At 54.5% G+C, this 24,726-nt stretch overlaps 6 protein-coding genes across 6 annotated transcripts; 3 read left to right on the plus strand and 3 right to left on the minus strand.

Moving 5' to 3' along the window:
* Window positions 1-2,215: 2,215 nt before the first annotated feature.
* On the minus strand, window positions 2,216-4,560 carry CORC01_08320 (MCM2/3/5 family protein; the record flags this gene model as incomplete). Its single annotated transcript, XM_022619952.1, has 4 exons — window positions 2,216-2,708; window positions 2,768-4,176; window positions 4,235-4,361; window positions 4,424-4,560. 4 exons carry the CDS (start codon window positions 4,558-4,560, stop codon window positions 2,216-2,218), a joined length of 2,166 nt encoding a protein of 721 aa, XP_022473556.1.
* Window positions 4,561-5,040: 480 nt separating this feature from the next.
* Window positions 5,041-8,732, plus strand: CORC01_08321 (uncharacterized protein; the record flags this gene model as incomplete). Its single annotated transcript, XM_022619953.1, has 3 exons — window positions 5,041-5,434; window positions 5,485-8,386; window positions 8,453-8,732. Coding segments are annotated over 3 exons (3,576 nt in total), but the record flags the coding sequence as incomplete, so codon positions are not given.
* A 2,029-nt stretch (window positions 8,733-10,761) lies between these two features.
* CORC01_08322 (DNase1 protein) lies at window positions 10,762-11,304 on the minus strand (the record flags this gene model as incomplete). The annotated part of the gene is made up of 1 exon (XM_022619954.1): window positions 10,762-11,304. One exon carries the CDS (start codon window positions 11,302-11,304, stop codon window positions 10,762-10,764), a length of 543 nt encoding a protein of 180 aa, XP_022473558.1.
* Window positions 11,305-17,500: 6,196 nt separating this feature from the next.
* Window positions 17,501-18,303, plus strand: CORC01_08323 (uncharacterized protein; the record flags this gene model as incomplete). Its single annotated transcript, XM_022619955.1, has 3 exons — window positions 17,501-17,620; window positions 17,693-17,762; window positions 17,816-18,303. 3 exons carry the CDS (start codon window positions 17,501-17,503, stop codon window positions 18,301-18,303), a joined length of 678 nt encoding a protein of 225 aa, XP_022473559.1.
* Window positions 18,304-20,142: 1,839 nt separating this feature from the next.
* CORC01_08324 (tetratricopeptide) lies at window positions 20,143-22,341 on the minus strand (the record flags this gene model as incomplete). Its single annotated transcript, XM_022619956.1, has 4 exons — window positions 20,143-21,366; window positions 21,424-21,556; window positions 21,621-22,190; window positions 22,262-22,341. The coding sequence occupies 4 exons, from the start codon at window positions 22,339-22,341 to the stop codon at window positions 20,143-20,145; spliced, it is 2,007 nt and encodes a 668-aa protein (XP_022473560.1).
* An 873-nt stretch (window positions 22,342-23,214) lies between these two features.
* On the plus strand, window positions 23,215-24,500 carry CORC01_08325 (farnesyl pyrophosphate synthase; the record flags this gene model as incomplete). Its single annotated transcript, XM_022619957.1, has 2 exons — window positions 23,215-23,324; window positions 23,579-24,500. The coding sequence occupies 2 exons, from the start codon at window positions 23,215-23,217 to the stop codon at window positions 24,498-24,500; spliced, it is 1,032 nt and encodes a 343-aa protein (XP_022473561.1).
* Window positions 24,501-24,726: the final 226 nt, after the last annotated feature.

Below are 24,726 nucleotides of genomic sequence, written 5' to 3' on the forward strand. Positions count from 1 at the left end.
GTTGACTTTGCCAGTGGCAGGAAGCCTGGGCCGTCGCTTCGTCACCGTGAGCGTCGTGGTTGTAATCGCCGTGGATCGGTGAGGGTGAGGAGGTCGAAAAGCACGAGGATTTGGCGGCGGCTGCTACCACGACGTCTCCCAGTCGGAAGGCGCGATGAGAAAAAATCACCTTCTCTTCCGAAGAATGCCTTCTAGATCCCTTTCAACCAGATTCCACGATGCGCTCGATGAGAAAGTTCGCTCTGGGCGAGATCAGAGGATGAGGGGGTTGTTGTGGCGAGTCGCGCCAAACCGCCGACGGCTCTCAATCCCCCGATGCAGCGTCATGCACCACTCTCGGCTTCCTCGTGGATCGTTGGCGCCTCGTCGTGGGTGTTAAAAATTTTTCCTGATGACAGTATCCAGCAAATAAACTTGTAGCGAAAGTAATCCGACGGCTAAAAAGGGCTGTCGAGGGTCGGTGGTCGATTTGTGCTGTGGTCTAGCCGTCAAGTCGTGGTGGAGTTGAAGGAAGTGAAGTCTGAATGGCGCAGCGTAGAGTGAAGGGGGCGGACACATGAGCGAGGCAATTTGCTCGCTTAACGGGGTGGCCGCCTGGGCTGGTGCGGTGCTGGGACTGGCTGGGCCGTAGGTTGCGCTGGCGGGCACTGGCAAAGGCGCTGGCTAAGGTAGGGTGAGGTAAGCCTGGGCGGGTTAGGTTCAGAGGGCGGGAGGGAAGCTGGGGGAGGGGGGGAGGGTGTGAGAAGGACGTGAGGTCCCGACGGCGGCGTCGGAAGAGGGAGGGAGTGGGCAAAGCCTCAAAGAGCAATGGTAGTTTGCCGCGGGTGTTGGAGAGAGGAGTGGACGGGACCTTGAGGGAGTGAGACTGACACAGCACAGGGGTGGGAAGCTGCTGTTCTGGGACCGGAGCCAAAGCAAGGCCCTCTCCCACCAGTGGATCGTCAAGGAAACCATGGCCACCGTGCTCCGACACCCGACACCCGATCACTGGGTCCTGACGGCTAGACTTGAGGTGCACCACGCAACCTGAGAGGGGCGTGGCTAGATCAGGCAACCGGCAGGCAGCGTGCCTGACCTGTAAGAAAACTTACCTAAGCAACCAACGTAAGCACTAACCATACCCAGGTCCCAAGGTGCTCTGTACCCACGCCACGACTTGTTCATCACGTGATACTACATCGGCCCCACCTCGCAGAATGGGCCAGGTTCTGCAATTTTTAAAGCTCGAGGCCGCGAGCAGCTTCTCGACCTCCTCTCTTCTTCACAACCAAGACCACCTATTCAAATCATCGCCAGCCTGCAACGATTTCACATCACTTTCTACGCTGCTGGACGATTCCTAAGGATGCGTCGAGAAGAACTCTTTCAATGCCCTTGCTTAAAACAATCGTCAGCGAGGGCCCCTCGTGCGGCTTCCCATGATGCGACGATCACCTGATGCAAGTTTGGACATGCCCTCTTTTGAGGCTCTCTGTTACACACCATGATACAAGTGATGTGATTTTGGCTACCTTAGACTATCCATGGCACATTCGTGGTAGGGTGTCATAATAGGAGACGCGACAGGCGCCTCATCAGGAACACGGCTCCTTCGACTTCAAGAGGTACGCAGCATAGAACATCATGACAAATGAACACAACTTCGGCGATGCGGATGACACCCATGCATCTGGTAATCCGATTGCTCAGCCGCGAGTGCGGCGGCTTCGGCCAATGCACTTGACCGGGTTGGGCCTGCGGAAAACTGGCATATCTGAATCGCTCTGTTATCACAACTTTGGAAGCGCGCGGAATCTTCCAGGTCATGCGGCTAACTGATTTTCCGTCATTCAGGTCCACACAGTGTTCCAACGCGGGCATTGTTGTCTCGGTGTCTCCCAATTCTGACGAGCTATTCGCTCTGGAAACTAGGGGACCGGTATTTTCAATCTTACATTTTGATGATGCAAGGACCTTTGGTTTCCATGAGGATGGTCGAGGAGAGGTCAACCCTGATCGCGAGACAATAGGCAGCTCGAGTTGTATCACATACTGATGTAGCAATTCCATTCGTCTCTCAAAGATGGACAAAGTTATGAGGCCCAAATCATATCCTGTTACAAAGGCTTGGTATTATCATTTCTCTCATATGCAGAATGCTGCCGCCATATCCCTCAAACCCGTCGACCGTAGCAACGCGGAGGACTAAAAAGCAGTCCTAGAATCATATCTTTCCTCAAATCGCATTCCTGTATACCTGCGCTCCCTGGTTCCGGAACATGATTGTATCCCTCCTCTGCATGATCATCAGCGTCCTGTTGAGAGCTTGCTCGCTGTAGCCCTTTTGTTCGACCATTTCGCGTCGCAGACTCGCCAGACTCGTGCCCCATCCTACAGCGAGACGACGCTTGAGTTCTGTCTCCAATCTGCTGACTTCCTCATTGAGCTCCTTGCTTCCCTGGTTGCTGCCCTGGTTGACGGCATCCATCGTGGAACAGAGGAAGAGTCTGATGGCCTCATCTACGTGCTCCTCCATTGCGATGGGAGACAGCGTCAACTTGGCCAGTGATTCGGTGATACGAACGATGGCCTCGAGCTGACGAACCGTAATAGGAATAGAAGACCTTGTGTTGGCTTCCATCTCGGCGGCGTGAACTTGTCTGCGGATGGAAACGAAGTGTGAAGAGAGCTTCTCAGCTGCTTCGGGACTGAGACGAGGAGCCATCCGTCTAGACTCTGTTGTTAGCATGGCTTCAGTGGGTAGGGTAAAACGATGGACGACACTTACGACTTGCAGTAGCTAAGGTACCGCTTCATCTTTTCCACGGGGATCTCAGACTCGACCTGTTCTTCGACGCCTCGCCCGCCCATGTGGATGCCCATGACATGTTTCGCTATTCTCTCATCCTTCTCTCTCGTGTGTTCGTCCTTGACGATGAAGATCATATCGAATCGTGACAAGATGGTGGTCTGGAAGTCAATGTTCTCGCCGGGAGTCTTCATGTCATCGTAACGACCGAAAATTGGGTTGGCCGCAGCGAGCACTGAAGTCCTCGCATTGAGGATTGTAGTGATACCCGCCTTGGCGATGGAGATGGTTTGCTGTTCCATAGCCTCATGGATGGCCACACGGTCCTCATCACGCATCTTGTCGAATTCGTCGATGCAGACGACACCGCCATCGGCTAGGACCATGGCACCTCCCTCGAGATAGAATTCGCGAGTTGAGGAATCACGCTGCACGGAGGCCGTGAGACCAGCTGCTGAAGAGCCCTTTCCGGATGTGTATATGGCGATGGGCGCACACTTCTCCACAAACTTCAAAAGTTGTGACTTGGCGGTACCAGGATCACCAAGGAGCAGAACGTTGATGTCTCCACGGAGTTTCATACCGTCGGGTAGAATCTTCTTCGAGCCGCCGAGAAGTAAGCACAGAATGGCCTTTTTGATATCTACATTGCCGTAGATAGATGGCGCTATGCAGTCCGCCATGATGTTGTACAAGTCGGGCCGCCTGCTCATCTCGAGGAACTCTTGCTCTTCCTCATCGGAGAAGAGAGCCTGGCCCCGTGCGGTCTGGTCCATGTCCGTCTGGATACCCACGGCCCTCAGGTACGGTGTACGGATAGCGACCGCGCCACCAGTGCTTGAGTTCTTGGTGGCCTTGTTCTGGTAAATGGAAAAAATGCCCATAACTGTGCATCTCGAACCAGGAACGACGCGATTGGTTAAGTAGCGATCCGCCGAAATCAAGACGTGTCTCGGGAGTTCACCGACAGGAACCTGATCTGGAGCCTCTTGTAGTTTGATGATTTGCTGGTCGACAAATCTCGACTTCTCGTGTGACACAAAGTATGGATCGAGAGGGCATTTCGGTGTGGGGTCATTGGGTATTCTGTTTCTGCCGCACTGCCTCGGGAGTGTCACGCCAGTGAAGCCTCCTAGCACGGGCAATGTCGTGGAATAGGCGCAATTACGGCATTGTATGGCCAGTTCGGTGGCTTTCGAGGACATGACAGATGCGCCAATAACAATGCCCGGCACTCGAACGAGGCGCGAAATTGTCATGGAGTCTAGGTTGCGGATTGACACATCCTCGGCATTGGAGTGGAGCAGGAGTTGGTGTTCCGGCAAGTCGACCTTCGTCAGTTGAGGATAGACGATCCGGTGTGTACATTTCTTGAGGGCAGCCTCGAACTGGTAACGGAGAAGTCAGTAAAAGGTTAGAGGGCGAGGTCGCACGACGGAGACCTACCAAGGGAATTATTTCGGCGGGCTCTGTCACTAGTCTATGCGCGAGCTCCTCGTTGTAGTTGATGAGGTCGCTAATGTCGACATCGCAGTAGTGCTTTTTGAGGAGAGCATTCTCCTTGAGTTGGTTTCTACGTAAGAGTGTAAGCAAGGTATTGAAGCCGAAAGGGTGCCCAGTAGTAGTCGATCTGACCTGTAGATGTAGTCGTTGTCGTGCCGGAAATGGAGGATGAAATTCTCTAGTTGGGTCTGGGTCTGGACCCTGGTGTCATCGTTCTGGTCGAACGTCGCCGGGAAGACGTGCGATGAGTAAACCGATTGTCTATCCATTGTAGCGTGCAGAGCTGATTTGTGGTTGTTCACGGAGCGATGCGGAGGATTGAGACTGCAAATGTGGATGGAAGGAGGGGCTCTCAGTTGCGCAGGGGAACCAAATTCGACATAACGCGCCCCTTTACCTGACGCGTAAAGTGGTTTATTAGCGCGTCTTTTTTGGAGGTACCTCCGTACCGCTGCATACAGGTAACCTTCCGCTTTATCTTATCACCACGTGATGTATCAGCAGCATTCCCCGGACGGCACTAGCAGTACCTACCTACCTAAGGTATTACGTGGGTACCTTACCTAGGGGGGGCCTTGAGTGCAGGCTATCTCTTGGGAAACGTGGCTCAGCATGCTGAAGCATGCGCAAATACCAGCTGCAATCTGTCGTTTCTTCCTTGATGTTCTGGATTAGCGATAATTATTGCTAGCCATATTTTCTGAACTGCTTTACTTGATGAGAACCTCCCAGCAATGATACCCCGGTAGCCTGGCTACGTGGCCGTCGACCTATCCATTTGTCGGCTTCCCCTGCGACACTCAGCAAACGATCGAGATTCCGACTCAGCGTCGAGCAGCTCGCGTTCCAAGCCATTGCTTGACACCATGTATTCCTCCTCACCAGGCGCCCGCAAGTCCATGGACACTATATCGTCCATGTCCCCTCCGGCCACGCGCACCGAGTTTCCGTTCCACAAGTTGGTTACCTTGCCCAACCCCTTGTTGGCCACGATTGCGCTAACAGCAGCAAGACAAGGACAGGCTCACACTTACTATACCGCGAGAAGAGGCTCAACTGCGAGCTCTATACACTCAATCGGGGGGTCTCTCGACACTTCATCCACAAGCTGGACAAACGCAGTGCTGGAATCTGGTCAAAACGGTATTACTGATGAGCCAGAGATGTCGCCGTAAGTGCTGACAAGTCTCTAGCCATTTCAACCTTGCTGCAGCCGCCCATCGTTCGGACGGGTCTACAGCCTCATACCTCTGCGCCTGCGTCTAGCGCGCATAAACCTCCTACCTTTCGCGATATTCCCCCCGTTACTCTGACAAACATTCCGCACATCGATCCGGCCGAGTTTAAGCCGTACCTGTCGCAAGTTGGCGCCCTCTACGAACAGCTTCGGCGAGTCAAAGAGCAAGATGATGACCGGCCTGGCTCTTCAGGCCGTCGATCGAGCAAACACGACGAGTTTGGGGACTCCATCGACGAGAGCCATCTTAAGCCCGCGGGTCGGCAGCCTGCGAGGCGGAAATCTTCCATTGCATCAATAACGTCGATCTCCTCTCTCGAAGGTCCAGGACTTTTGCGACGATCTAGTTCAGGCTATAGCAGAAAGGGCGCACATGGTCCGCCTCCGTTATCAACGATACCCAATGTATACTTTGATGACGGCTTCCATTTGGAAAACCCGAGGACCTTCGATGTTGTCAGTGAACGATCAGAGGTTGTGCCACCCGCACCAGGAAGCGTAGACAATAAAAATGACGGCAACGGCAATATTGTGGCTCCGCGGAAGGCGCTGGCTACCAACGCCATTCTACAGGAGAAACTCTCCTGGTACATGGATACCATCGAGGTTCATTTGATTAATTCTATATCAACAGCGTCGACGACCTTTTTCACTGCACTTGGCTCTTTGCGGGAACTACATTCGGAGGCCGCGGAGTCGGTAGATCGGATCAAGGCACTTCGGAAGGAACTCGAAGCGCTGGACGAGGAGATCGCCACCAAAGGGTTGAACATTGTTCAGAAGCGCCGGAGGAGAGAAAACGTGCAGGCTCTCAATGACGCGGTTCTTCAACTGAAACATATCGTTGAGGGTGTTGCATCGTGCGAGGCGCTAGTGAATGCTGGCGAGGTCGACAAGGCTTTGATTAATATTGACACACTCGACCTGCTGATAGCTGGTGAGCATGACGAGTCGCCCGAGGCTGAACCTGCAATACTTCCACTGGCACGGATGAGGGATCTGAGAGGAGCAACGGCTCTGCAAAGCGTCAACGACGACCTGCAACAGCTACGGATCCGAATCGGAAAAGCCTACGAGTCCAAGTTCCAGAGCTTGTTGCTGGCTGATCTGCGGAGGCATGTCGAGTCCGTCCAGAGCCGGGAAGTTCTCCTCCGTTGGGGCAGCTCATCACTGCGGGCAAGGGGAGGCGCGTCCAGAGAGTCTGCCGGCCCTCCGGCTTATCTTGCCTCAACACAAGAGCTGCGCAAAGCAATCATGCCAAATCTTCATGGTCTGCACAGGGCTCACCACATATCCGCTGCAATTGCAGCTTATCGGGAAGTTGTTCTACGTGAGATCAAAAACCTCATCAGGAGACCGCTGCCCAGCTCCAATGATGAAGACAATGAGTCGATGATGTCTGCCTCGACCATGAGCGGCGGAAAACATCTCTCGAATCAGGAGAAGTCGTCAATTTTGTCAAGGAACCTCAGAGCACTGGACCCCAAGGATGCCGAGGACTTACTGAAAACGATATACATTGGCGTAACCGAAACCCTTCGCCGGTTAACTACCCAGGTCAAGGTGCTTCTCGATATTGCAAGTTGTCTTACGGAGGAAGCAACCGCTGCCGGTCTGAAGTCGCCGCCTATTCGCTCCCCGCTCGCTAGTCCAACGCCGTTCGACCGGGAGTTTCCTCGATTCGATGAGTCTCCCAGCTTCGAGGTCCAAGAAGAGATTCACAAGGCAATGGACATTGGCAATATGGTTGGACAAGCCGTTGATGTTGCGCAAGATAAGATTGTCAGGGTGTTGAAAGTTCGATCGGAGCAGAGCACCCACCTGAGCCTGTCCTGGTTTCTTCGCTATTTCACCCTCAACCTGTTCTTCGCCAACGAATGTGAAGCGATTGCAGGACGCAGCGGCACGGCACTCAAGACCTTGGTCAATGGTCATATCAAGGAATTCGTGCAGCAACACGGCGACGCCGAGAAACAGAAGCTTGCTCAAGGCATGGAATCCGATCAGTGGAGCGCAAAGGATTTTGACGAGAAGAACAAAGCTCTCCTGGATCAAATCCTTGAAAGCAGTACCAAGGATGCTGCGGCATGGTCTGAGGGAACGAAGATCTGGGAGGAGAATCCTGACGACGTTGTGTCGAATGGAAGCGCAGCGCCGCCTCCCGAGACGAACGGCACCAGTGGGAAAGAAAAGGCGCGTGTTGCAGAGATTGAGAGCGAAACATTCTTGCTCCCCAACTCTGCCATACTGGGTCTCGAGGGTGTCTCGCACTTCATGCACCTCATCGGCAGCATTCCGTCCATGGCCAGCGACGTCGCCAGTTCCCTGATTACCTATCTGCAGCTTTTCAACTCCCGCTGTACCCAACTCATCCTCGGTGCAGGCGCTACTCGATCTGCCGGTCTCAAGAACATCACGACCAGGCACTTGGCATTGGCGTCCCAGGCTCTGTCGTTCATTGCGACCTTGATACCCCACATTCGGGAGTTTGTGCGGCGGCACGCCGGCTCTGGAGCCGGTGTTTCTAGTTTGATGGGAGAATTCGACAAGGTTAGGCGCCTGTTCCAAGAACATCAGAATAGTATATACGACAAGCTGGTTGAGATCATGAGCGGTCGCGCGTCGCAGCATTCAAAAGCTATGAGGACGATTGACTGGGATCACGACGGAAGCCAGTCGACGCATCCGTACATGGAGACATTGGCAAAGGAAACCACGACTCTGCACCGCGTGTTGACCAAGCACCTACCCGAAACCTCGGTACAAGTAATCATGGGACCAGTCTTTGCAAGCTACAAGGATCAGTTTGGCAAGGTCTTTCAGATTGCGGACCCGAAGACGGTCATTGGTCGCGATAGGTAAGACGCACCCTTCCCGCCCTTGAGTGCTGCGAGGGATTGATCGCTAACATGGACGACAAAAAGCATGCTTCGAGACGTGGATTTCTTCACAACAAAGCTGGGCAAGCTTGACGGGTTCGGGGATGCGGGCGACTACTTGAAGAGCGTCATCAATGCCAAGGAAATCAAGAGCGCCGTCGCGTCTCCGCCGTCCGAGACGCAGGCGGCGGACGGAGGATCGGAGACGACTGCGTCGGCCAGGAACTCGACTGCCGAGCCGGAGAGCAGGCAGAGCGCCGAGGCGTCGGGCAAGACGGAGTCGCCGCCCCCCGGGGTTGACGAGGAGACTAAGCAGGCACCATAATGTTTGTACTTGAGAGCGAAGACGGGAGAGGGAAGAAGAGGGTGTATGTCACTGTCAAGGGGGGGGCTAGCATAAGGTACCGCGGGGTTCAAGAGAAGATGCGGTCAAATGAAGTTTGTACGTGCAGGCGAGAGTTGTCCATCCATGTGCTTCCTTGGCTCAATCCCGTTCTTCCCTTCCCCGCCCCGCAGGTTGCACACGTCCGGGTAAGCGAGAGTCCCTCCCGAGGGAGCACAATGCTGTAAGGCTAGAAAAGAAGCGTTTGCATCGACCCGGGTGGTCAGGGAAGAGCTTGCGCGTCGTTGCAGGAATGCAGGAATGCAGGAGTGAGTATCTCGTTGTAAGTTTTTAGTGCGACTTGTCCAGGACGATCACGGGTCTATTCAGACGCCAAATGTTGAAACGGAACCGATTAACCGGTGCCTATCTCTCCCTCACGGCTTCATACAGCCGAAGATGATGCCTCCTTTTCTTTTCCCCCTCAATTGGTCTCGGATCGGGTTATGGCAACAAGTGGCGCCGGATGACGACTGTCGATGGCGGCTTTGGCAGCTCTGCTGACGTTGCCTTTTGGGGGGAGGGGGGGTAACAACCAACCCCCTTTGAACTTCGAATAGTTGTCTTTATTTCCAGACCCCCCTGGGCCACGTCGCCTTCGTCCATCCAATCCCTCCATACATGATCCCATCTCTCCCCATCGGTGTCCTTCCCACCCCCACCTTCGAGTCGAAACGCAACCAGGGCGGCTTAGTGGTTCAGAGAGGTGGCGCGACGTTGCGCGTGTCTTGAAACGAAAGCCGCTTTTCTCCAGTCAGGGGGTAGGCGCCAGCGCCCGTTGAGACCCGAGGGCCCGTCCGTCCGTCCATCCGTCCGTTCGTTGGTTGGTTCGTCCCAAGACACGGGACGGAAACGAAAGAAGAAAACAAAAATAAAGAAAAGCACCTGCAAGGCCCGGGGGTGAACGGACGTAGTATTCCTCAAAGGGTCTGGGAACGTTGAAACTTGATGTTTGCTTTTCCCCATTCCCTCTTTCTGCTTCTCCCTCTCCCCTGTACGGGGTAGTGTAGGTCCTTTGAGGTTGGGCCAAGGGTTCAGGCTTCCTCCGTGCGGGGGCGCGCCCTCTTTTCCAAGGTTTTTGTTTTCTGTGCTATAGTAGGAGCGAAAAGGCCTGTTGGCACAGACTTCGTTCTTGTGAACAGACATGCCATCCCAGCGAGGACTCCCGGACAGATTTAACCCCTTTCATTTCAACTTATCTTGTTTATCAACACACACGAGACGACGAGAGGCAGCCCGGGAAACTGAACAAGACGAAAAATAACAGCAACTGAGAGATGTGTGAGGATTGGTAAGCCTGGCAACGATGTTGTGACGCTTAAACGTTTTGATTGTTTTTCATTTCTAGTTCATTTGACGAAACTTTGCCCTAGTAAATACAAGAAAGTTTTGTATGCAACAAAAAAAGTTTCTAAATGTGTCTGAAGGAGTGACTAGAATGGTTTGTGAGCCCCCACAGCTAGGGAAATGATACCCCCCCAAAAAGAGATTCCTTTCCAAAGCTGTGTGTTAGTGAAGCCAACAAGAACGAGACCTGACCATGATCCGCCCCCATTAGAGAGCGAATCTCTTCTGAGCCGAAGAGGTCTCTCTCGCGAGGGTATAGAGTAGAAACGCCTAGATTGCTCCATTTGCTCTGTTCTCTCTTACTTGTACGCCCCGGGTCTGGTAAAAAAAAAATTCCAAAAAATGACTCTTTATCCAAAAACTAACCTCCCCTATCCCCCGCTAAGCCCACATGCGTGGCCGCGCTCCTTGTGATGGGGTATCTGTTTGTTTGTTTTTGCAAGAGAAAATAACAGATGATGCTGGAGCTTTTTAAAAGAGTCCGTTCTCATTGTTAGAGGTCATAAAGTCGTAGCGCACAGCGCGAGCGCGCGGGTTTAGCCGATGATGTTATCGGCGCCGCGGCGAACCTTTTTCTCCTAAAAGTAGCAAGAAAGGGAGGCGAAGATTGAGTTATCCCGAGCGCTTATTTGCCGAGAACGAAATCATGCTTGTAGCTGGGGGACTCGTGATGGTCGTCAACGTCGCGGCGGGAGGTTACGCCGTTGTTGCCCAGAGTGCAGATGAGATCGGTCTCGGAGGTGACCTTGGTCTGAACGTCGTCGGGGAGGTAGTAGGCGTTGTTGCAGGGCCACACGTGGCAGCCGGAGACAGGTTCCTGTACGAGGGAGGGAAAAATCGTCTGGATGCCGTTGTGGTCAAGGGCATTGATAATGGCGGAGACGTCAAAGTAGGTCAGGCTATTCCAGCCGTTGAAGGCGACCTCACCGATTATGCCGGTGACGTTCTCGGAACCATCAGAGACAGGGTGAAAGTTGCCGATCCAAGCGAAGGGGATGTGGACCGTGACGTTGCTGCCGGCCGGGACGTAGACGGGTTCGACCGGGGGGAGACCGGCGTTAGCGGTGAAGTAGACGGTGCGAGCGACATCGTCCAGGGACTGGAAGGTAACGGTATTGGCGGCAACGAGAGCGGCCGAGCCGAGTAGAGTGAGGAGGTTGAACTGCATTTTGAGTCGTAGAAAGGGGTTTGTTTGGGTATAAGTGCCGGAGGGCGGTATGTCGAGTTGAAAGTGAGTTTGAAAGGGTTCCGTAAAACGTTGTCAACAACGGTTGTACCGGTTCAAGACGGTTTGAAGATGGTTCTTTGATAAGCGTCTAGCTAATCTTGTTGAGAACTTAGTTGCCCTGGATGGGTTTCGTGGTGATGGACTCGAGCTTGATTTGTGAGATTGTTTCTGAACGGACCGGGGCCGTTGAGTGGATGAGAGCTTTCAAAGGAGTGAAAAGCTTCGTTTGTGTGTGAAAGGAATGCTGCTGTCTGAAAAGACAAAGTGTGAGGCTCGGCCACTGGAAGGATAGTGATGCGGGATGGAGAATCAAAACCGGGGCGCGGGAAGAGCTCGTGGGAACCGGAGCGTACTTATACACATGTCAGAAGGATGCGGGAGAAAAGCCTGGATAGGGCCTGCTCATGAGATGGCAGTGGAGAGCGTAGCCAGAGGCGTCCAGGAGTCAAGGACGTGGGAATACCGCGGTGGGGACATCAGCCCGAGGGTGTTTCCCAGAGTTACATGGAGCAGCCTCCATCGGAGAGTGGACTGGGATACTTGGGCGCCATGATTGTATCTTGTACAAGTCGTTGTAACTTGTCAAATGTGATTGGACGTGTCCGTGGAACTAATGGCCTCATCAAACTCAGAGTTTTCGGTCTGGACCAGCACGTCTGCCATCCTTTTCGGCTTGAGGGCACTAGACAGGGTTTGAGCATAACGTCTCCTGGTTCTAGGCAAGTGGTTTATGGACCGTCTGGAGCTGGAACAGGGGCAAGCCACCCAAGATGTTTTCAGAAACATCTCTAATGGTTCTCGTTCTGTCAGGCTTATTTCCAGTAATTTCGCGCCTATTTCTGGAGTTCCAGGCTGTGTCTAGAGTTCCTTTTCGTTTCTAGCGTCAGGGCGCCCTCCCTCGGGAATTGGCTGTGCGGCAGGAGCACGGAATCGACGCGGCAGTGTGTGCGGGTACCTGGGGCTAAAGAAACATCCACAGACTGGGCAGCAGGCTGTCGAGGGATTTTGGGGGCCAGGGTGACGAGGGACAAGGCGTAGGTATTTCGGTACACCGACGTCTGCAGGCTGCGAATGCGTGCTGGCAACAGTATCGCGGACGTCAGCTCTTGGTGCGGGTTTTGTTTTTGCCAACCTGCATGTGCGTCAGCTTTCCGGAAGTCTGTTGAAGAGTTTGATTGGCCGGTTGGCTGCTAATTGTGCCTGGTACCTGACACTAAGAAACCTCTCCGCGTGGCGTACCCTGACAGGTTGGAGAGAACAAGTGGTAGAACGCGCGATTCGAGCCAGGCCGGCGCTCCAGCACACAAATTAGCGCCGCGGCTCATGATTCGTAGCTGGTCAAGTCCATTTCGGCCCATGAGGGGGGCTTCCCTTGGAGACTGGGACTGAGTTGACTGAGGAGCGGCCTACCCCCTCCCCCCCTCCCTCCCCCTTCCCCCCTGGCCCTGAAGCTTTGGCCCTAGAGCTCTGGCCCTAAAGCTCTGGCCCCTGGTCGAGCGACGGATTGGTGAGAAGACTGGGTACGATGTGCCGGTCAGTACCGAGTGAACACCCCTGCCATGGGATGCCGGGTTACGCAGCCGGACGGAAGTTGGGAGGGAGTGCACGGGAGAGCCGTGCTGGCTATGCCTTTTGGGTGAACGCCGAGACGGCAGCGCGTGGCTTCAGATCCCGCCGCACCGGTTCACCTGTACTAGAGAATGACAGGAACGGCCGATCAATGTGATGAAATGCAGGTGATGGCCCAAGAAACCAGACGACAGCAACGACTTGAGCCGATGCTCGTGAAGATGAGATGACGGCCTCGCTGGCGATGCAGACAGAGACCAGAGCGCTCACTGGAGTCTGGAGCAGGGAGGCCAAGACTCACTCAGCAAGGAAAAAGCAAACACAGTGGCATCAGTGGTTGGACAACAACCATCTCGGTTGGCAATCCTTCAGACTCCTGTGACGGAAGCGATGCCACGACGCCGGGAAATGCCTCTCTGGCCCTGGCAGACTCCATCGGCGAGGAATCGTTGCTGGCCAGAAGGACTTGGCGAGGTGCATCCGAGAGTGTCCAGGAGGGGGGAGGGGGAAGAAACTTCAAGGAAGAAGCGGCAGACTGGAGGCTCGGAGCTTGGTGGGCGAATCGGGGAGGGAGGTTCAGCTCAAAGGTGTCGACCTGGACCGCTGGTGTGAAGTTGGAACGGGGAACAAGACACGAGGGCAACAGGGTGTGAAGTGGAGGGAAAGTGGGTAGTGCCTGTCGATCACAGCCCGAGTGTGCGGTATCCCGTGCACTGTGGGTGAGCTGTACTGGGGACTTGGAATATGTCGTCGGAATGATACAAAACACATGGCAGCTCCGTCTTGACTGCTAACAATGTCTAGGCACAAGGCAGTTCTCAATACTTGGCGGAGGTCTCCGGACACTGCCCCGACGTCTGTGGTCTGCCCCCCTCCCCCCTCCTCACCTGCCGCTGCCAGGAACAAGTTTATTCACGCAGTCCCGTTGTCCATGCGGTGTCTGTGCCTGCATATCTCGTTGGCCTGAATTATGAGGTACACCAAACGGACCTTTTGATTTTTCAAAAAAGTTTCTTCCGATGATTCTGCCTCAGCCTGAGTCATCCTAAGTGCCTCAGGCCTGCAGGGCGACGCAGCCTAATGCGTAGGTCCAACGCCACCATGTTGCGACTGCAGTTGACGACTCGAATATCGCCGAGGTATCCATTTTGCGGCCTATGATGGACCTTGTTGACTAATAGTACCAAAGTACTCGATTGAGGTACTCGATACAAGCAGACGCAATAGACGCAAGAAGAGCAAGAGGAAAACGCCGTAATGATGAAATTGCCAATTGATGACAGCCAATATTGAATAATTTTCGATAAGGCTGGGTTTGCAAGGTACCTTGGGTGGATTAAGGTGAAATCTAAGGTGCAGTTTAAGGTGAGAGATGTGCTGCAAATCTCTCTTGCCGTCAGATCGGTTGCTCGTCTGTGTTGTTTACGCTGGAGCATCTCCCCGACTTAGTCTCAGGCACACGTGCTTGTTCCTGGGATGCCGTGGCCGTGTGGTAAGCAACGAGCAAGCAAGCTTTAGCTGCTCGGTGCTGCTGTCCATTGTTTCTACATAGTATTATCTGGGCTCGTCTGTGATGGTTGCATTAGCATGTCGCATATACTTGGCGGCCCGTTGAGATAATCATTAGGACGGGGCCGTTCTCGACCGCAACTGATTCCACTGATCATCGCTCACTTTCCCGACAGCTATGCACCGCCGAAGAAATACGTACTGGCGACGGAGGGCCTGCAGCAACGGCTTGAGACTGCCAACAATGCCCCTGCCTCAACTGCCACGACTGCTTGGGCTGCACAGTTGGTGGAAGCCGGAGCGCAGGCCGCAAGCATCGTGGCTGGTACGTGCCTCCTCCGAGGAACGTGCAGAGGTAGGTAGGAAGGTAGGTAGGTACCTCACCTTACCTTAAGGTAGGAAGGGGGTGTGAGTCCCAAGTCCTAAGGAACCGTCAAGTGCCAAGCCAACTCAAAACGGAAGGTAGGTCCGATCGAGAACGGGGATTCTGCGGGTCCTTGTTCAGCAAAGTTCTGTCCAATGCAGGAACCGTCGATGTCGGTTCAGGTATCTCCCCAGGCGGAAGTTGGAACCTTCGTCTTCCACTTTGATGCATCCCGGTTCTCCAGTCTCTTCAGATTCTTCATCTTGCTTTATTACGGATCTTCCGTTTGCGCCTTTGCTTGCCAACTAATTTCTCGGCCGGTTCCCTACTGGCTGTTGGTCTCGGACACTTGGTGTCGGAATTCCCTCACACCATCATCGCCAGAGTGTTTCTCCACTGGATTCCTGTCGCAGTCCGTGTCTGTCAGGTCGGTCGAACACAGCAGTCTGGATTCTGGCGTCGGGTTGCCCCAGCAGCCCCGGCAGCCCCCCAAGCAGCATCACCATCCGGCCAGCCTTGGAAGCGGATTCAGTGTCGCAAGAGCTTGCCGAAATGCTCTATGCTCTTTGCGAAGACGAGATCGGGGACAAGCTGTGACCTCATTGTGCCCGTCAATTCCGCCCTCTGCCCGAGTGGGTTCTACATCCCCCCCCCCATCCGCAGGCCATTTCCACAACAGATCCCAGTTTGCCATCTACAGACTACCAAGAAGTGCTCACAGCTTTTTGCTTCCACACAAACTGCGGGGAAAGAAAACCTTTCACCTTAGGTCTTCTGGGTTGTGGGTGTCTCGCCTGCCTGCTCACCGCGCGCGTCACCGGTGTCCCAATGGCGAACACTTTGCGACCGAGGTCTGTCCGGGGCCACTCCGTTGGACCCGAAGCTGTCACTTACTGGCACAAAAGAAATTTGGACGACCGTTGAATCAAACACCATGAACCCTGTACCTTGAAGTAAGAACGCAACAGAGCGTCAGAGCCGAGTACCAACGACTTTGACAGCAGGACCCCCGCAAGCCCGTCACTGTATGGTGGAAGGGGAATTTCCCTGCTTTAAGCGGCCGCTCCTCGATCAGGTTTGCAGGACCTTTAGCACTCTCAGCCTGAATGTGGCGAGCACCAGGATCGTCTGCTGCTTTGATAATTGCCCTATCCACTCGGATCCTTTGTGGCGGGTTGTTGTCTACACCGTTTCGATCCACCCTCAACCATGATTCACCCGGCAGTCGTTGTGCTGGGTTTGGGTAGACGTTGAAGGTCGATGCTACTCATTCAGAGGCCGGCGCGCGGCACCGTTCGACACACGAACAGCAGCATCATGCGATGTGATAAGCTGCATGCCAAGTGGTATTGCTTCTACAGCTACAGTTGCAACGGGCGCTGCCTGAAGAGGATATGGAAGCTGTGTTGGTGCGGATCTTACCACTCGCACACCCATTTCGCTCGTCACTCCCATCGTCAGTCTCCTTTCTGTTCATGTACGAGGAACTGCAAGAATCTGACTGCATGTCATTCATTTTCCCTGATCTCATTCAGAATGTCAGCGGTTTTCGAGATATATCGACGGAATCCTCGGGACGTGGCTTACACCAAGGAAGCACCCCGGAAACTCCTCGAAGAAGCCAACTACGAGTGCTGGCCATCTGCGCAAGCGCTGACGGATAATTCCTTTCTACCATACATACCACTGTGTTAGTCAGCTCGTCTGGTCGGGAATTCGCAAACATCTCGAATGCGCCAAACACAACCTCGTCGGCCACGACGTTCTCATGCGTCGGAATGGTCTCAGTCAAATCCCGAGGCTATTCATCGAACCAATCGAACCAGTAGGTCAATGATGGACACCTTAATGGCCAACAGGCGGGCAGCATCCCCTTGCGGCTGGGCCACAGACCCGCGAACACGAGGCGTCTTTCTTCTGCGAAGACACTTCCTACTTGATAGGTTTCTTTGATGGAGATTGGCTCCCGCAGTCGAAGCTGCTATTTTTGAGATATTATCACTCGTGTTTTGACGATGCATATACAAAACCAGAGGCATAGTGGTTGACGACACGAGCCGTCACCGCTCGACCCTACCATCGCATAATCACTTGCCCAAAACGATTCCAATAAAGTGACCGGCCCAATGGGAAGACAAATCCATGACCCAAATTCTCAACCCATCTCTGCTGTTCTGCCAGCCAAAATGATGGCGCCATCCCCAACCAGGCATGGCAGGGCAAGACCGCCTCGTATCTTCGTCGTCCGCCCCGTCGGGACGGAGTCACATTCCTGCCTCATGGCCACATCTGGCACGGCAATGCCCGCCGCCTGCAAGGTGTGTACAGTCATCAGCACCAGTTGCCCATCAAAATCGAGACGCAAAGGACCGTTTCGGGGATGGAGGGAGGGCAACGGTTCGCCCGGCTCAGCAAGGGCGGCGATGCCCGGCAAGAGCGTTTTCACGGCGAGGCACACATCCCAGACCGTGTACGCATCTGTTCCAAAACAGTCTGCACGATGAATCTAAACATGCAGGACGACCCCGTCCCCGCGATACATAAGGTGAGCGTTCGCCTAGCTTGGCTGGATTCTGTTGTTCCGTATACCATCGGTCACAACCTACCCATCCGCTTCTCATATTTCCTCGGCTCACGGCGTGCCTTTGGCAAAGTACATTCACTTCTTTCAGAGACACTCGCTTTCACTTCGCAATGAGGTTTCTCCAGCTGTTGTCGGCAGCGGGGCTCGCAGCCTATGCGCAGGCTTGGGGGACCGGTATCAGCACCGCTTATACGACAGTTGTGACAACGGCGTACGAGACGTACTGTCCAGTGAGTAGGCATCAAATACGGAAGATCTTACGACGTGATAGAGACGAGAATGCGAGACTGACTTGAATGTAGTCGCCCACTACCTTTGTCCACCATAACGTGACTTACACGGCGACCACGGCAACGACACTCACCATCACGAGTAGGTTGACGAGACTCTGTTGATTTGTACTACCGTACTGACCTGAAGAAAAGACTGTCCTTGCACCATCACCACCAGGCAGCCTCCACCGTACACCACAACCAAGACGATCTACCCGCCGCCCGTCAACACCACCTCTTTCCCACCAGAGGCCAGCACGAGTATCAAGACGATCAAGACGAACAAGCACACCCCGCCTCCCAAGCCAACCTACCACAACACCACCGTGGTCGAGCACACTCCCAAACCTCCCAAGCCTACGGAACACCCATCTCATTCGGAGGAGACCCCCCAGCCTTCCAAACCTACCGGGCACTACCACCCCAACAGCACCTCGATCGTCGTCGTCGTGATCACGCCGTCCGCCGAGACGATAATCGCCAGTATCACCCACGTCACCCCCGTCACTAACCTACCCACCAAGACGCCCGTCGGGCCGACGACCACCAGACCCGTCACAGTTCCCGCGAACGCGGCTGGCACGGTCGGTGCCAGTGCCGGCGCGGCTTTGGTTGCTGTACTATTTTCTTTACTGATTTGATCACATGTTCTGGTTTGGAGAGTACCCAAGGCGAGTTGGGGCAAGGATGCTCTTCAGACGAATGGGCTTTTTACTTTCTCCACCTTCATTTACGGCCGGCAAAAGTTGGGGGAGGGGGAGTTGAATATACCGGATAATCAGCTTTGTTCTTTACGATACCCTTGGCAACTTTTGAAAATTTAGACGCAATGGCGGTCATCTGTCGGGAGTACGGGGGTTGTTTTGCCATATCGGGTTACAAACAGTCATTACGAAATAACGATAATCATATAAAGAGGGAAATGCTCAACAGGCGAACTTCCACCAGCAACAAACAGTCCTTTACAGCAAGCAACTCAAAGTCAACTTCACCTCGATAGGTGATTTTTGTGGCTCATACGGGACCTGATACGGCTGATAAAACGACAATGCCCATCCTTCATGTCCATCATGTCCGCCAAGACCAATAGTTGAACTTCTCGCAGCTGACCGCATACACCCACTCACAAGCAAAGGACAACCCGCCCATCCCCCCCCCCCTCCTTTGTATGAACCATGCATACCCTTTTACTGTCGCGCTAGCGTGGGCCCACCCAACTCTGTGTACAGGGCACACACCCCAACACACACCCCACCCCCCACACCCCCCCCCCCCCCCCCCCCCCCCTTCTATGCACACGACGTACCCCTTTTGCGTGTTTTTATATATGTGCACACGCACACGTAGGGATAGAGACACACACACACACACACACACACACACACACACACACACACACACACACACACACACACACACACACACACACACACACACACACGAAAAGAAGCTTCTTGAGCAATTGAGGCCCGGCCTCGTGGCCGGGGCAGAATGTCTGCTGCGCCGGAGGGAAGCATCAAACAGCGCAAAGACTTTCATCGCCCGTGCTGACGGGAGCTTGCCTTGCGTCCAAAGCAGAAAGAAGAAAAAAAAGGTTCGTGAAGTATACGAAGCGGGCGTGGCGTGGGTAGGGGTTTAAAGCGGATGGTGGGCTCGTATTCCGCGCCCCTTCTCCGCTCCCCCTCACGTCACTTGACCTCTATCGACCTAGGTATTGGATGGGATTTCACTTCCCCCATCTCAAGCGATTTTTAGTGATTTTCTCTCCCGCCCGCCCGGTAACGTCTAATACGGTGTATCCCGCAATGCCAAGTGCGAACCTTGGCGAAACGTTGTCTTGGCGCTGCCGGGGTATTTGGCCCGATCGTGAGGCTATCTGGGGGTCTCGAAGTCGTTCTGTGTGTGAGGGCAGAGATGGAGGGGAAACGTGGAGTCAATGGAAGGGGAGGGTGCCGCGGGGTCCCGCGATGCGCAAGGTATTAACCTGCCTCACTCGCACTCATGCAGGAGAAAGGAACATGCATAATCGTAGGGTCCCTAGGACGTGTGGTATCTCATTATCGTACGCCCCGATACTTGAACAATCATCATACGAGGAGTCCTTCCTGCCCCTCTTTTCTTCGCCATGTCTATCCGCGGACGCCTGATATACATGAATGCAATGCAGTTGCGTGGTGTCATCGACCTATCGTGCGGCGCGCCCATCGTCCTCAATAACCTTGGCCGCGTCAAGAAAGCATTACGCCAACGTGATGGCATTGGCCCTCTTACAGTTTGAGCAGTTCCCTAGAGCCAGAAGGATAGCTGTCATGGTTCTAGGCCGCAAGAGAACGGGGCTACCGTCTGCGTCCAGAGGGTATCACCCTCCTGATGCCATCCAGGAGCCCAAAGAATGCCGAGGGTACTAAGCACAAACTTCAAGGCTCGTAGGTCATGGCCGCCAGGGCAGCATTGCATGTGCCGCCTTGGTCGTACCAGACTCAGGGACTGATGCCTACTTCCGCGTTCCTTATACGCGCTCTGGCTTCTCGCACCAGAGCCTTGGCCTCCTCGACCTCGAAGCCGTCTTGCGTCAGTTCAGTTCCCAGTCGGTTGGCCGTCTTGTAGTCCGCTGTCCGCATGGCGTGCTTTGCGAGCCACATTCGAGCCTTGCTCGTCGATGCCGTGACACCCGTTCCCTCGTTCCCGCCCTCCTTGCGGCCGTCTCCGTTACCTTCGTCGTCGGATGCGCCTGGCGAGTCGTTGTGTATGGCGATCGAATCATTGAGGACGTTGTCGGCGGCTTCCCCGCCCTCTTGGGCGAGACAAAGCTCCATGTAGGCTTTTGATTCTTCCTCTTCGCCAAGCTGGTCGTACATGCTTGCAATCTGGAATAGCAGCTCCGGATCCAGATGGCCCGTCGCACCTCGGCCATTGAGAAGATCCCCTCCACTTCCGAAACTGCTTCCGACGTCGTAGTATGCGTCTGCTAGCAAAGCTCTCTTCAGCGCCTTGATGCCGTCTTGGTCCCGGCCCATCTTTTGCAAACATGAGCCGACGGCAAGCCACATCTTGCCATCCCAAGGCCTCAGCCCAGCTGCTTTTTTGTAATACCACAGACTGTAGGTGTGCATTTCCAACATTTCATACGTCTGGCCGAGGCCGTACCAAGCTCGGTAATCCCGGCGGTTGACGTCGACAGCGCGTCGGTATGACTCTATTGCGGCATGGGTGTTCTTCAACTCTACGTACTCGTGGCCCATGAGTGTCCACGCTGACAGGCACGTTCGGTCGAGTGTCAGTGCTCGGCGGAAGTACTGCACTGCCTTTTCGTGCATGGACAGCAGTGAATAGTAGTTTCCTACCACCACGCAGGACTCCGGCCGGAACTTGTCGATACTCGAGCAGAGATGCGCAAGGAACGCGAGTTTCGGCCTCAGGTTCATGACGTAGAGGATGTTGGAGTAGTGGTCTAGTGAATCTAGCCGGTGGGGATGGAGTGACAGCAATCGACTAAAATGTTGTTCGGCCGCGACCAGGTCTTTCGAATGATATGACAGCATGGCGTTACATGTAAGAAGGAACGACGAATTTGGGAAGATTCCGAGGAGTGAGTCCAACGAGTTGGCGAGTTCGGGGGTGGCCTGGTAGAGCTCGAGCGATGTGTAGAGATGCCAGATGAAGGAGAGGATGTTTTGCGGGAGATGCTCGGCAATCCGACTCAACTGCGTGCTTGTCAGCTCTTGTTGTTCTTGGACCTGTCAACAGGACCGAGGACTTACATCGTCTATCCGGGATATGAGTTGGGTCATCTCCAGCCAGCAGCCCCAATTCATGGGGTAGAGGTGAACGCTTCGGACAAAGTAGTCCATCGCCTTGTCCTCGTTCTTCTCCTTTGCGAGAACCATGCCATATCTTATCCACGGTAAGCATTTATACGCGAGGATATGAGAGACAGAGGTATATGCCGTCGACTCACAGGTACTCCAGCCAGCCCTGGCTGCCGAGGACGTCCCCGTCGTCCGTCGTCCGCTCATCGAACCAGTTGCTGAGGAACCGGCTGACGGCGTTTAACTGCTTGTTGACGATGTTGCCCAGGTCCTGGGGGCCCATGACCATCTCCGAGTCCTCGTCCTTACGTTTTTCCCCGGACATGAACTTTGCGTACAGGGCGAGGAACAGGCTCTTCTGACTGAGCCTGGGGAGCTCGGTGCTGCTGCCGCCGGCTGCTCTCGCTGTCTCGGCGTCCCCTCGCGTCTTTGTCTTTCCCTTCCCCTTGGACGGCCCTGATGGACCGTCTACGTTGGAGCTCAAAACACCAGAGAGTACGGAATCGGGCAGGAAGACGGCGGCGCAACGATCAAACTCCCGTGAGTCGAAGAGGGTCTTGGCGAGAAGGTATTTGTTGATCTCCTTGGCTTCGAGCAGGGCTTCTTCGGGGTCGGCGTTCACCGTGAAGACTGTCGGGACGTACTGGGCGTCGGTGTCGGCGTCGGCTGGTTCGGCATCGCTCGAAGGCTCGGGGATGGCGTTAAGAAGCTCTGCGGCCCTGGGATCGAGGTCAGCCGTGGAGTCTCTCGCAAGGGTCTTCGGGGAGCTTGCCATTTCGCAGAGGAGTACAGGCATCGCTCAGAGCACTTGACGACCGCATCCTGAAGGGATTCTCGGAGCTGCGACAGCTCATTCTCATTGAGTGACATCTCTGCGCATCCTCGGGCAGAGAGCGAAAAGCTGAGTCGGTTGGTCCCGCGCTTCTTGTCGCATTCGTCCCCAAGCTGTAAGAAACCGTAGCAACGTCCAATTGAGTATCTACACCCCACAGAACAATCCCGCCTAGAAGTCACTATCGACAGCCCCAGAGCGCAAGGCGAAGGCTGCGAGACGAAATACGAAGATGCAGGCTTGCTGGAGTTGGCGATGCGAGTGTTGTGTTTCCTTGTCCTGACGTAGTAAGGCTCAACGGCAGAAAAGGATGCGGTTCACCAGATTCCCTCCACGCGCCGGGCGCGACGACGCTAAAGTGACCTGCGGTGTACCTGACCACCACGGTGAGCAACGCAGGAAGCACAGTAAACCTTAGGTAAGGTGACTGGGACCCCGCCGCGACCGCGGAACGGAAGTCAATTGGACGTCGCCCGTGTGTCGTTGACGACGCCTGGGGCGCCTGTCATCCTTAGACCCCACTTATCCCGGCAACATCAGGGACCGTATAGGAAATCACCCCCCACCGCCTGCCAAAATAGCAACTGAAGATCGGATGAGGGGTACACTTTCACCTGTACGAGTTGGTCCTAATTTGACGCGGGCGCAATAATTTCGGATTGCCATCGCAAGCTTGCGTAAATTTCCCAACGATCCCTCTCTCCTTTTGTTCGTCCACTTTGTCTCCTTGTTGTTCCGCTCCCCACTCCCCTCTCCCCACGAATACCTCACCCTCCTTCTTCGCTCTCGTCGCTAACCTACCACTCGAACGCCTCCAAAAGACCGTTGCAATATATACCCCTAATCCAGCCACCACCCGACCAACCCACCTCGCCGCGCCGGCCTCAGACCACACCGCAAATCAGGACAAGATGGCCAAGAAAACGACCCTTACCGAGTTCGAGTCAATCTTCCCCAAGCTTGAGGAGGTCCTCCTCAAGCATGCGCAAAAGTACAAGCTTCCCAAGGAGGAGCTGGCATGGTACAAGAAGGCAAGCAATTAGCCACAACGACTCCGACAATCGCACCACTGCCGCCACTGCCGCCACTGCCTCCTCTACTACCATTATCGCTGTGTACCCTTGTACCATTGTGATTCAATGGCTGGTTCTGAGGATGTGCGTAAAAGCATGTGTGTGAGCGCGTGGGCGGTGAACCTCTTATTCCGAGAGGAAGGGGAAACCCACAAATGCAAGAGAACACCAAAAGATTAACAGCTTTGCTTGCGCCACAGAGTCTCGAAATCAACACCCTCGGCGGAAAATGCAACCGTGGCATGTCGGTCCCAGATTCGGTCTCCCTCCTCCTCGACAAGCCCCTCAACGAGGAAGAGTACTTCCAAGCTGCCACCCTCGGCTGGATGACGGAGCTCCTCCAGGCCTTCTTCCTCGTTTCGGACGACATCATGGACACCAGCATCACCCGCCGCGGCAAACCCTGCTGGTACCGCCAAGAAGGGGTAGGCATGGTCGCCATCAACGACGCCTTCATGCTCGAGGCCGCAATCTACACCCTCCTCAAGAAATTCTTCCGCGAGCACGCCAGCTACGTCGACCTCCTCGAGCTCTTCCACGAAGTTACCTTCCAGACCGAGCTCGGCCAGCTCTGCGACCTCCTCACGGCCCCCGAGGAAAAGGTCAACCTCGACAACTTCTCCATGGAGAAGTACCGCTTCATCGTCGTCTACAAGACGGCCTACTACTCCTTCTACCTCCCCGTCGCCCTCGCCCTCCACTGCCTCAACATCGCCACCCCCAAGAACCTGAAACAGGCAGAGGACATCCTCATCCCCCTGGGTGAGTACTTCCAGATCCAGGACGACTACCTTGACAACTTTGGCCTGCCCGAGCACATTGGCAAGATTGGCACCGACATCATGGACAACAAGTGCAGCTGGCTCGTCAACCAGGCCCTCGCCATTGCCACCCCCGAGCAGCGCAAGATCCTCGAGGACAATTACGGCCAAAAGGACAAGCAAAAGGAAGCCGTCATCAAGAAGCTGTTCGACGACATGGAGCTCAAGCGCCGCTTCGAGGAATTCGAGGAGAAGCGCGCTGGCGAGATCAAGGACATGATTAACAACATTGACGAGAGCGAGGGCCTCAAGAAGGGCATCTTTGAAATCTTCCTGGCCAAGATCTACAAGCGCTCCAAATAAATTACATCTATAGCAACTACTAATGCGGGCGCGCGTGTGTGTGTGCGCGCGTTTGGCGGCAACATGTTACAAAGTTAGGAGCGGATTCTGCATGTGGCATTCAAGGCAATAATAGAAGCACGAAAAAAAAAGACAAAGATAGATACCTGAGTCCAATGGATTGACGATAATGACACATCCGAACAACAGAGCCGTTAGAATCATGCAATATCTGTATTAAAAGTAA

Source organism: Colletotrichum orchidophilum (genome assembly GCF_001831195.1).
Source record: "Colletotrichum orchidophilum strain IMI 309357 chromosome Unknown Scaffold_70.1, whole genome shotgun sequence".
Lineage (NCBI taxonomy): Eukaryota > Fungi > Ascomycota > Sordariomycetes > Glomerellales > Glomerellaceae > Colletotrichum > Colletotrichum orchidophilum.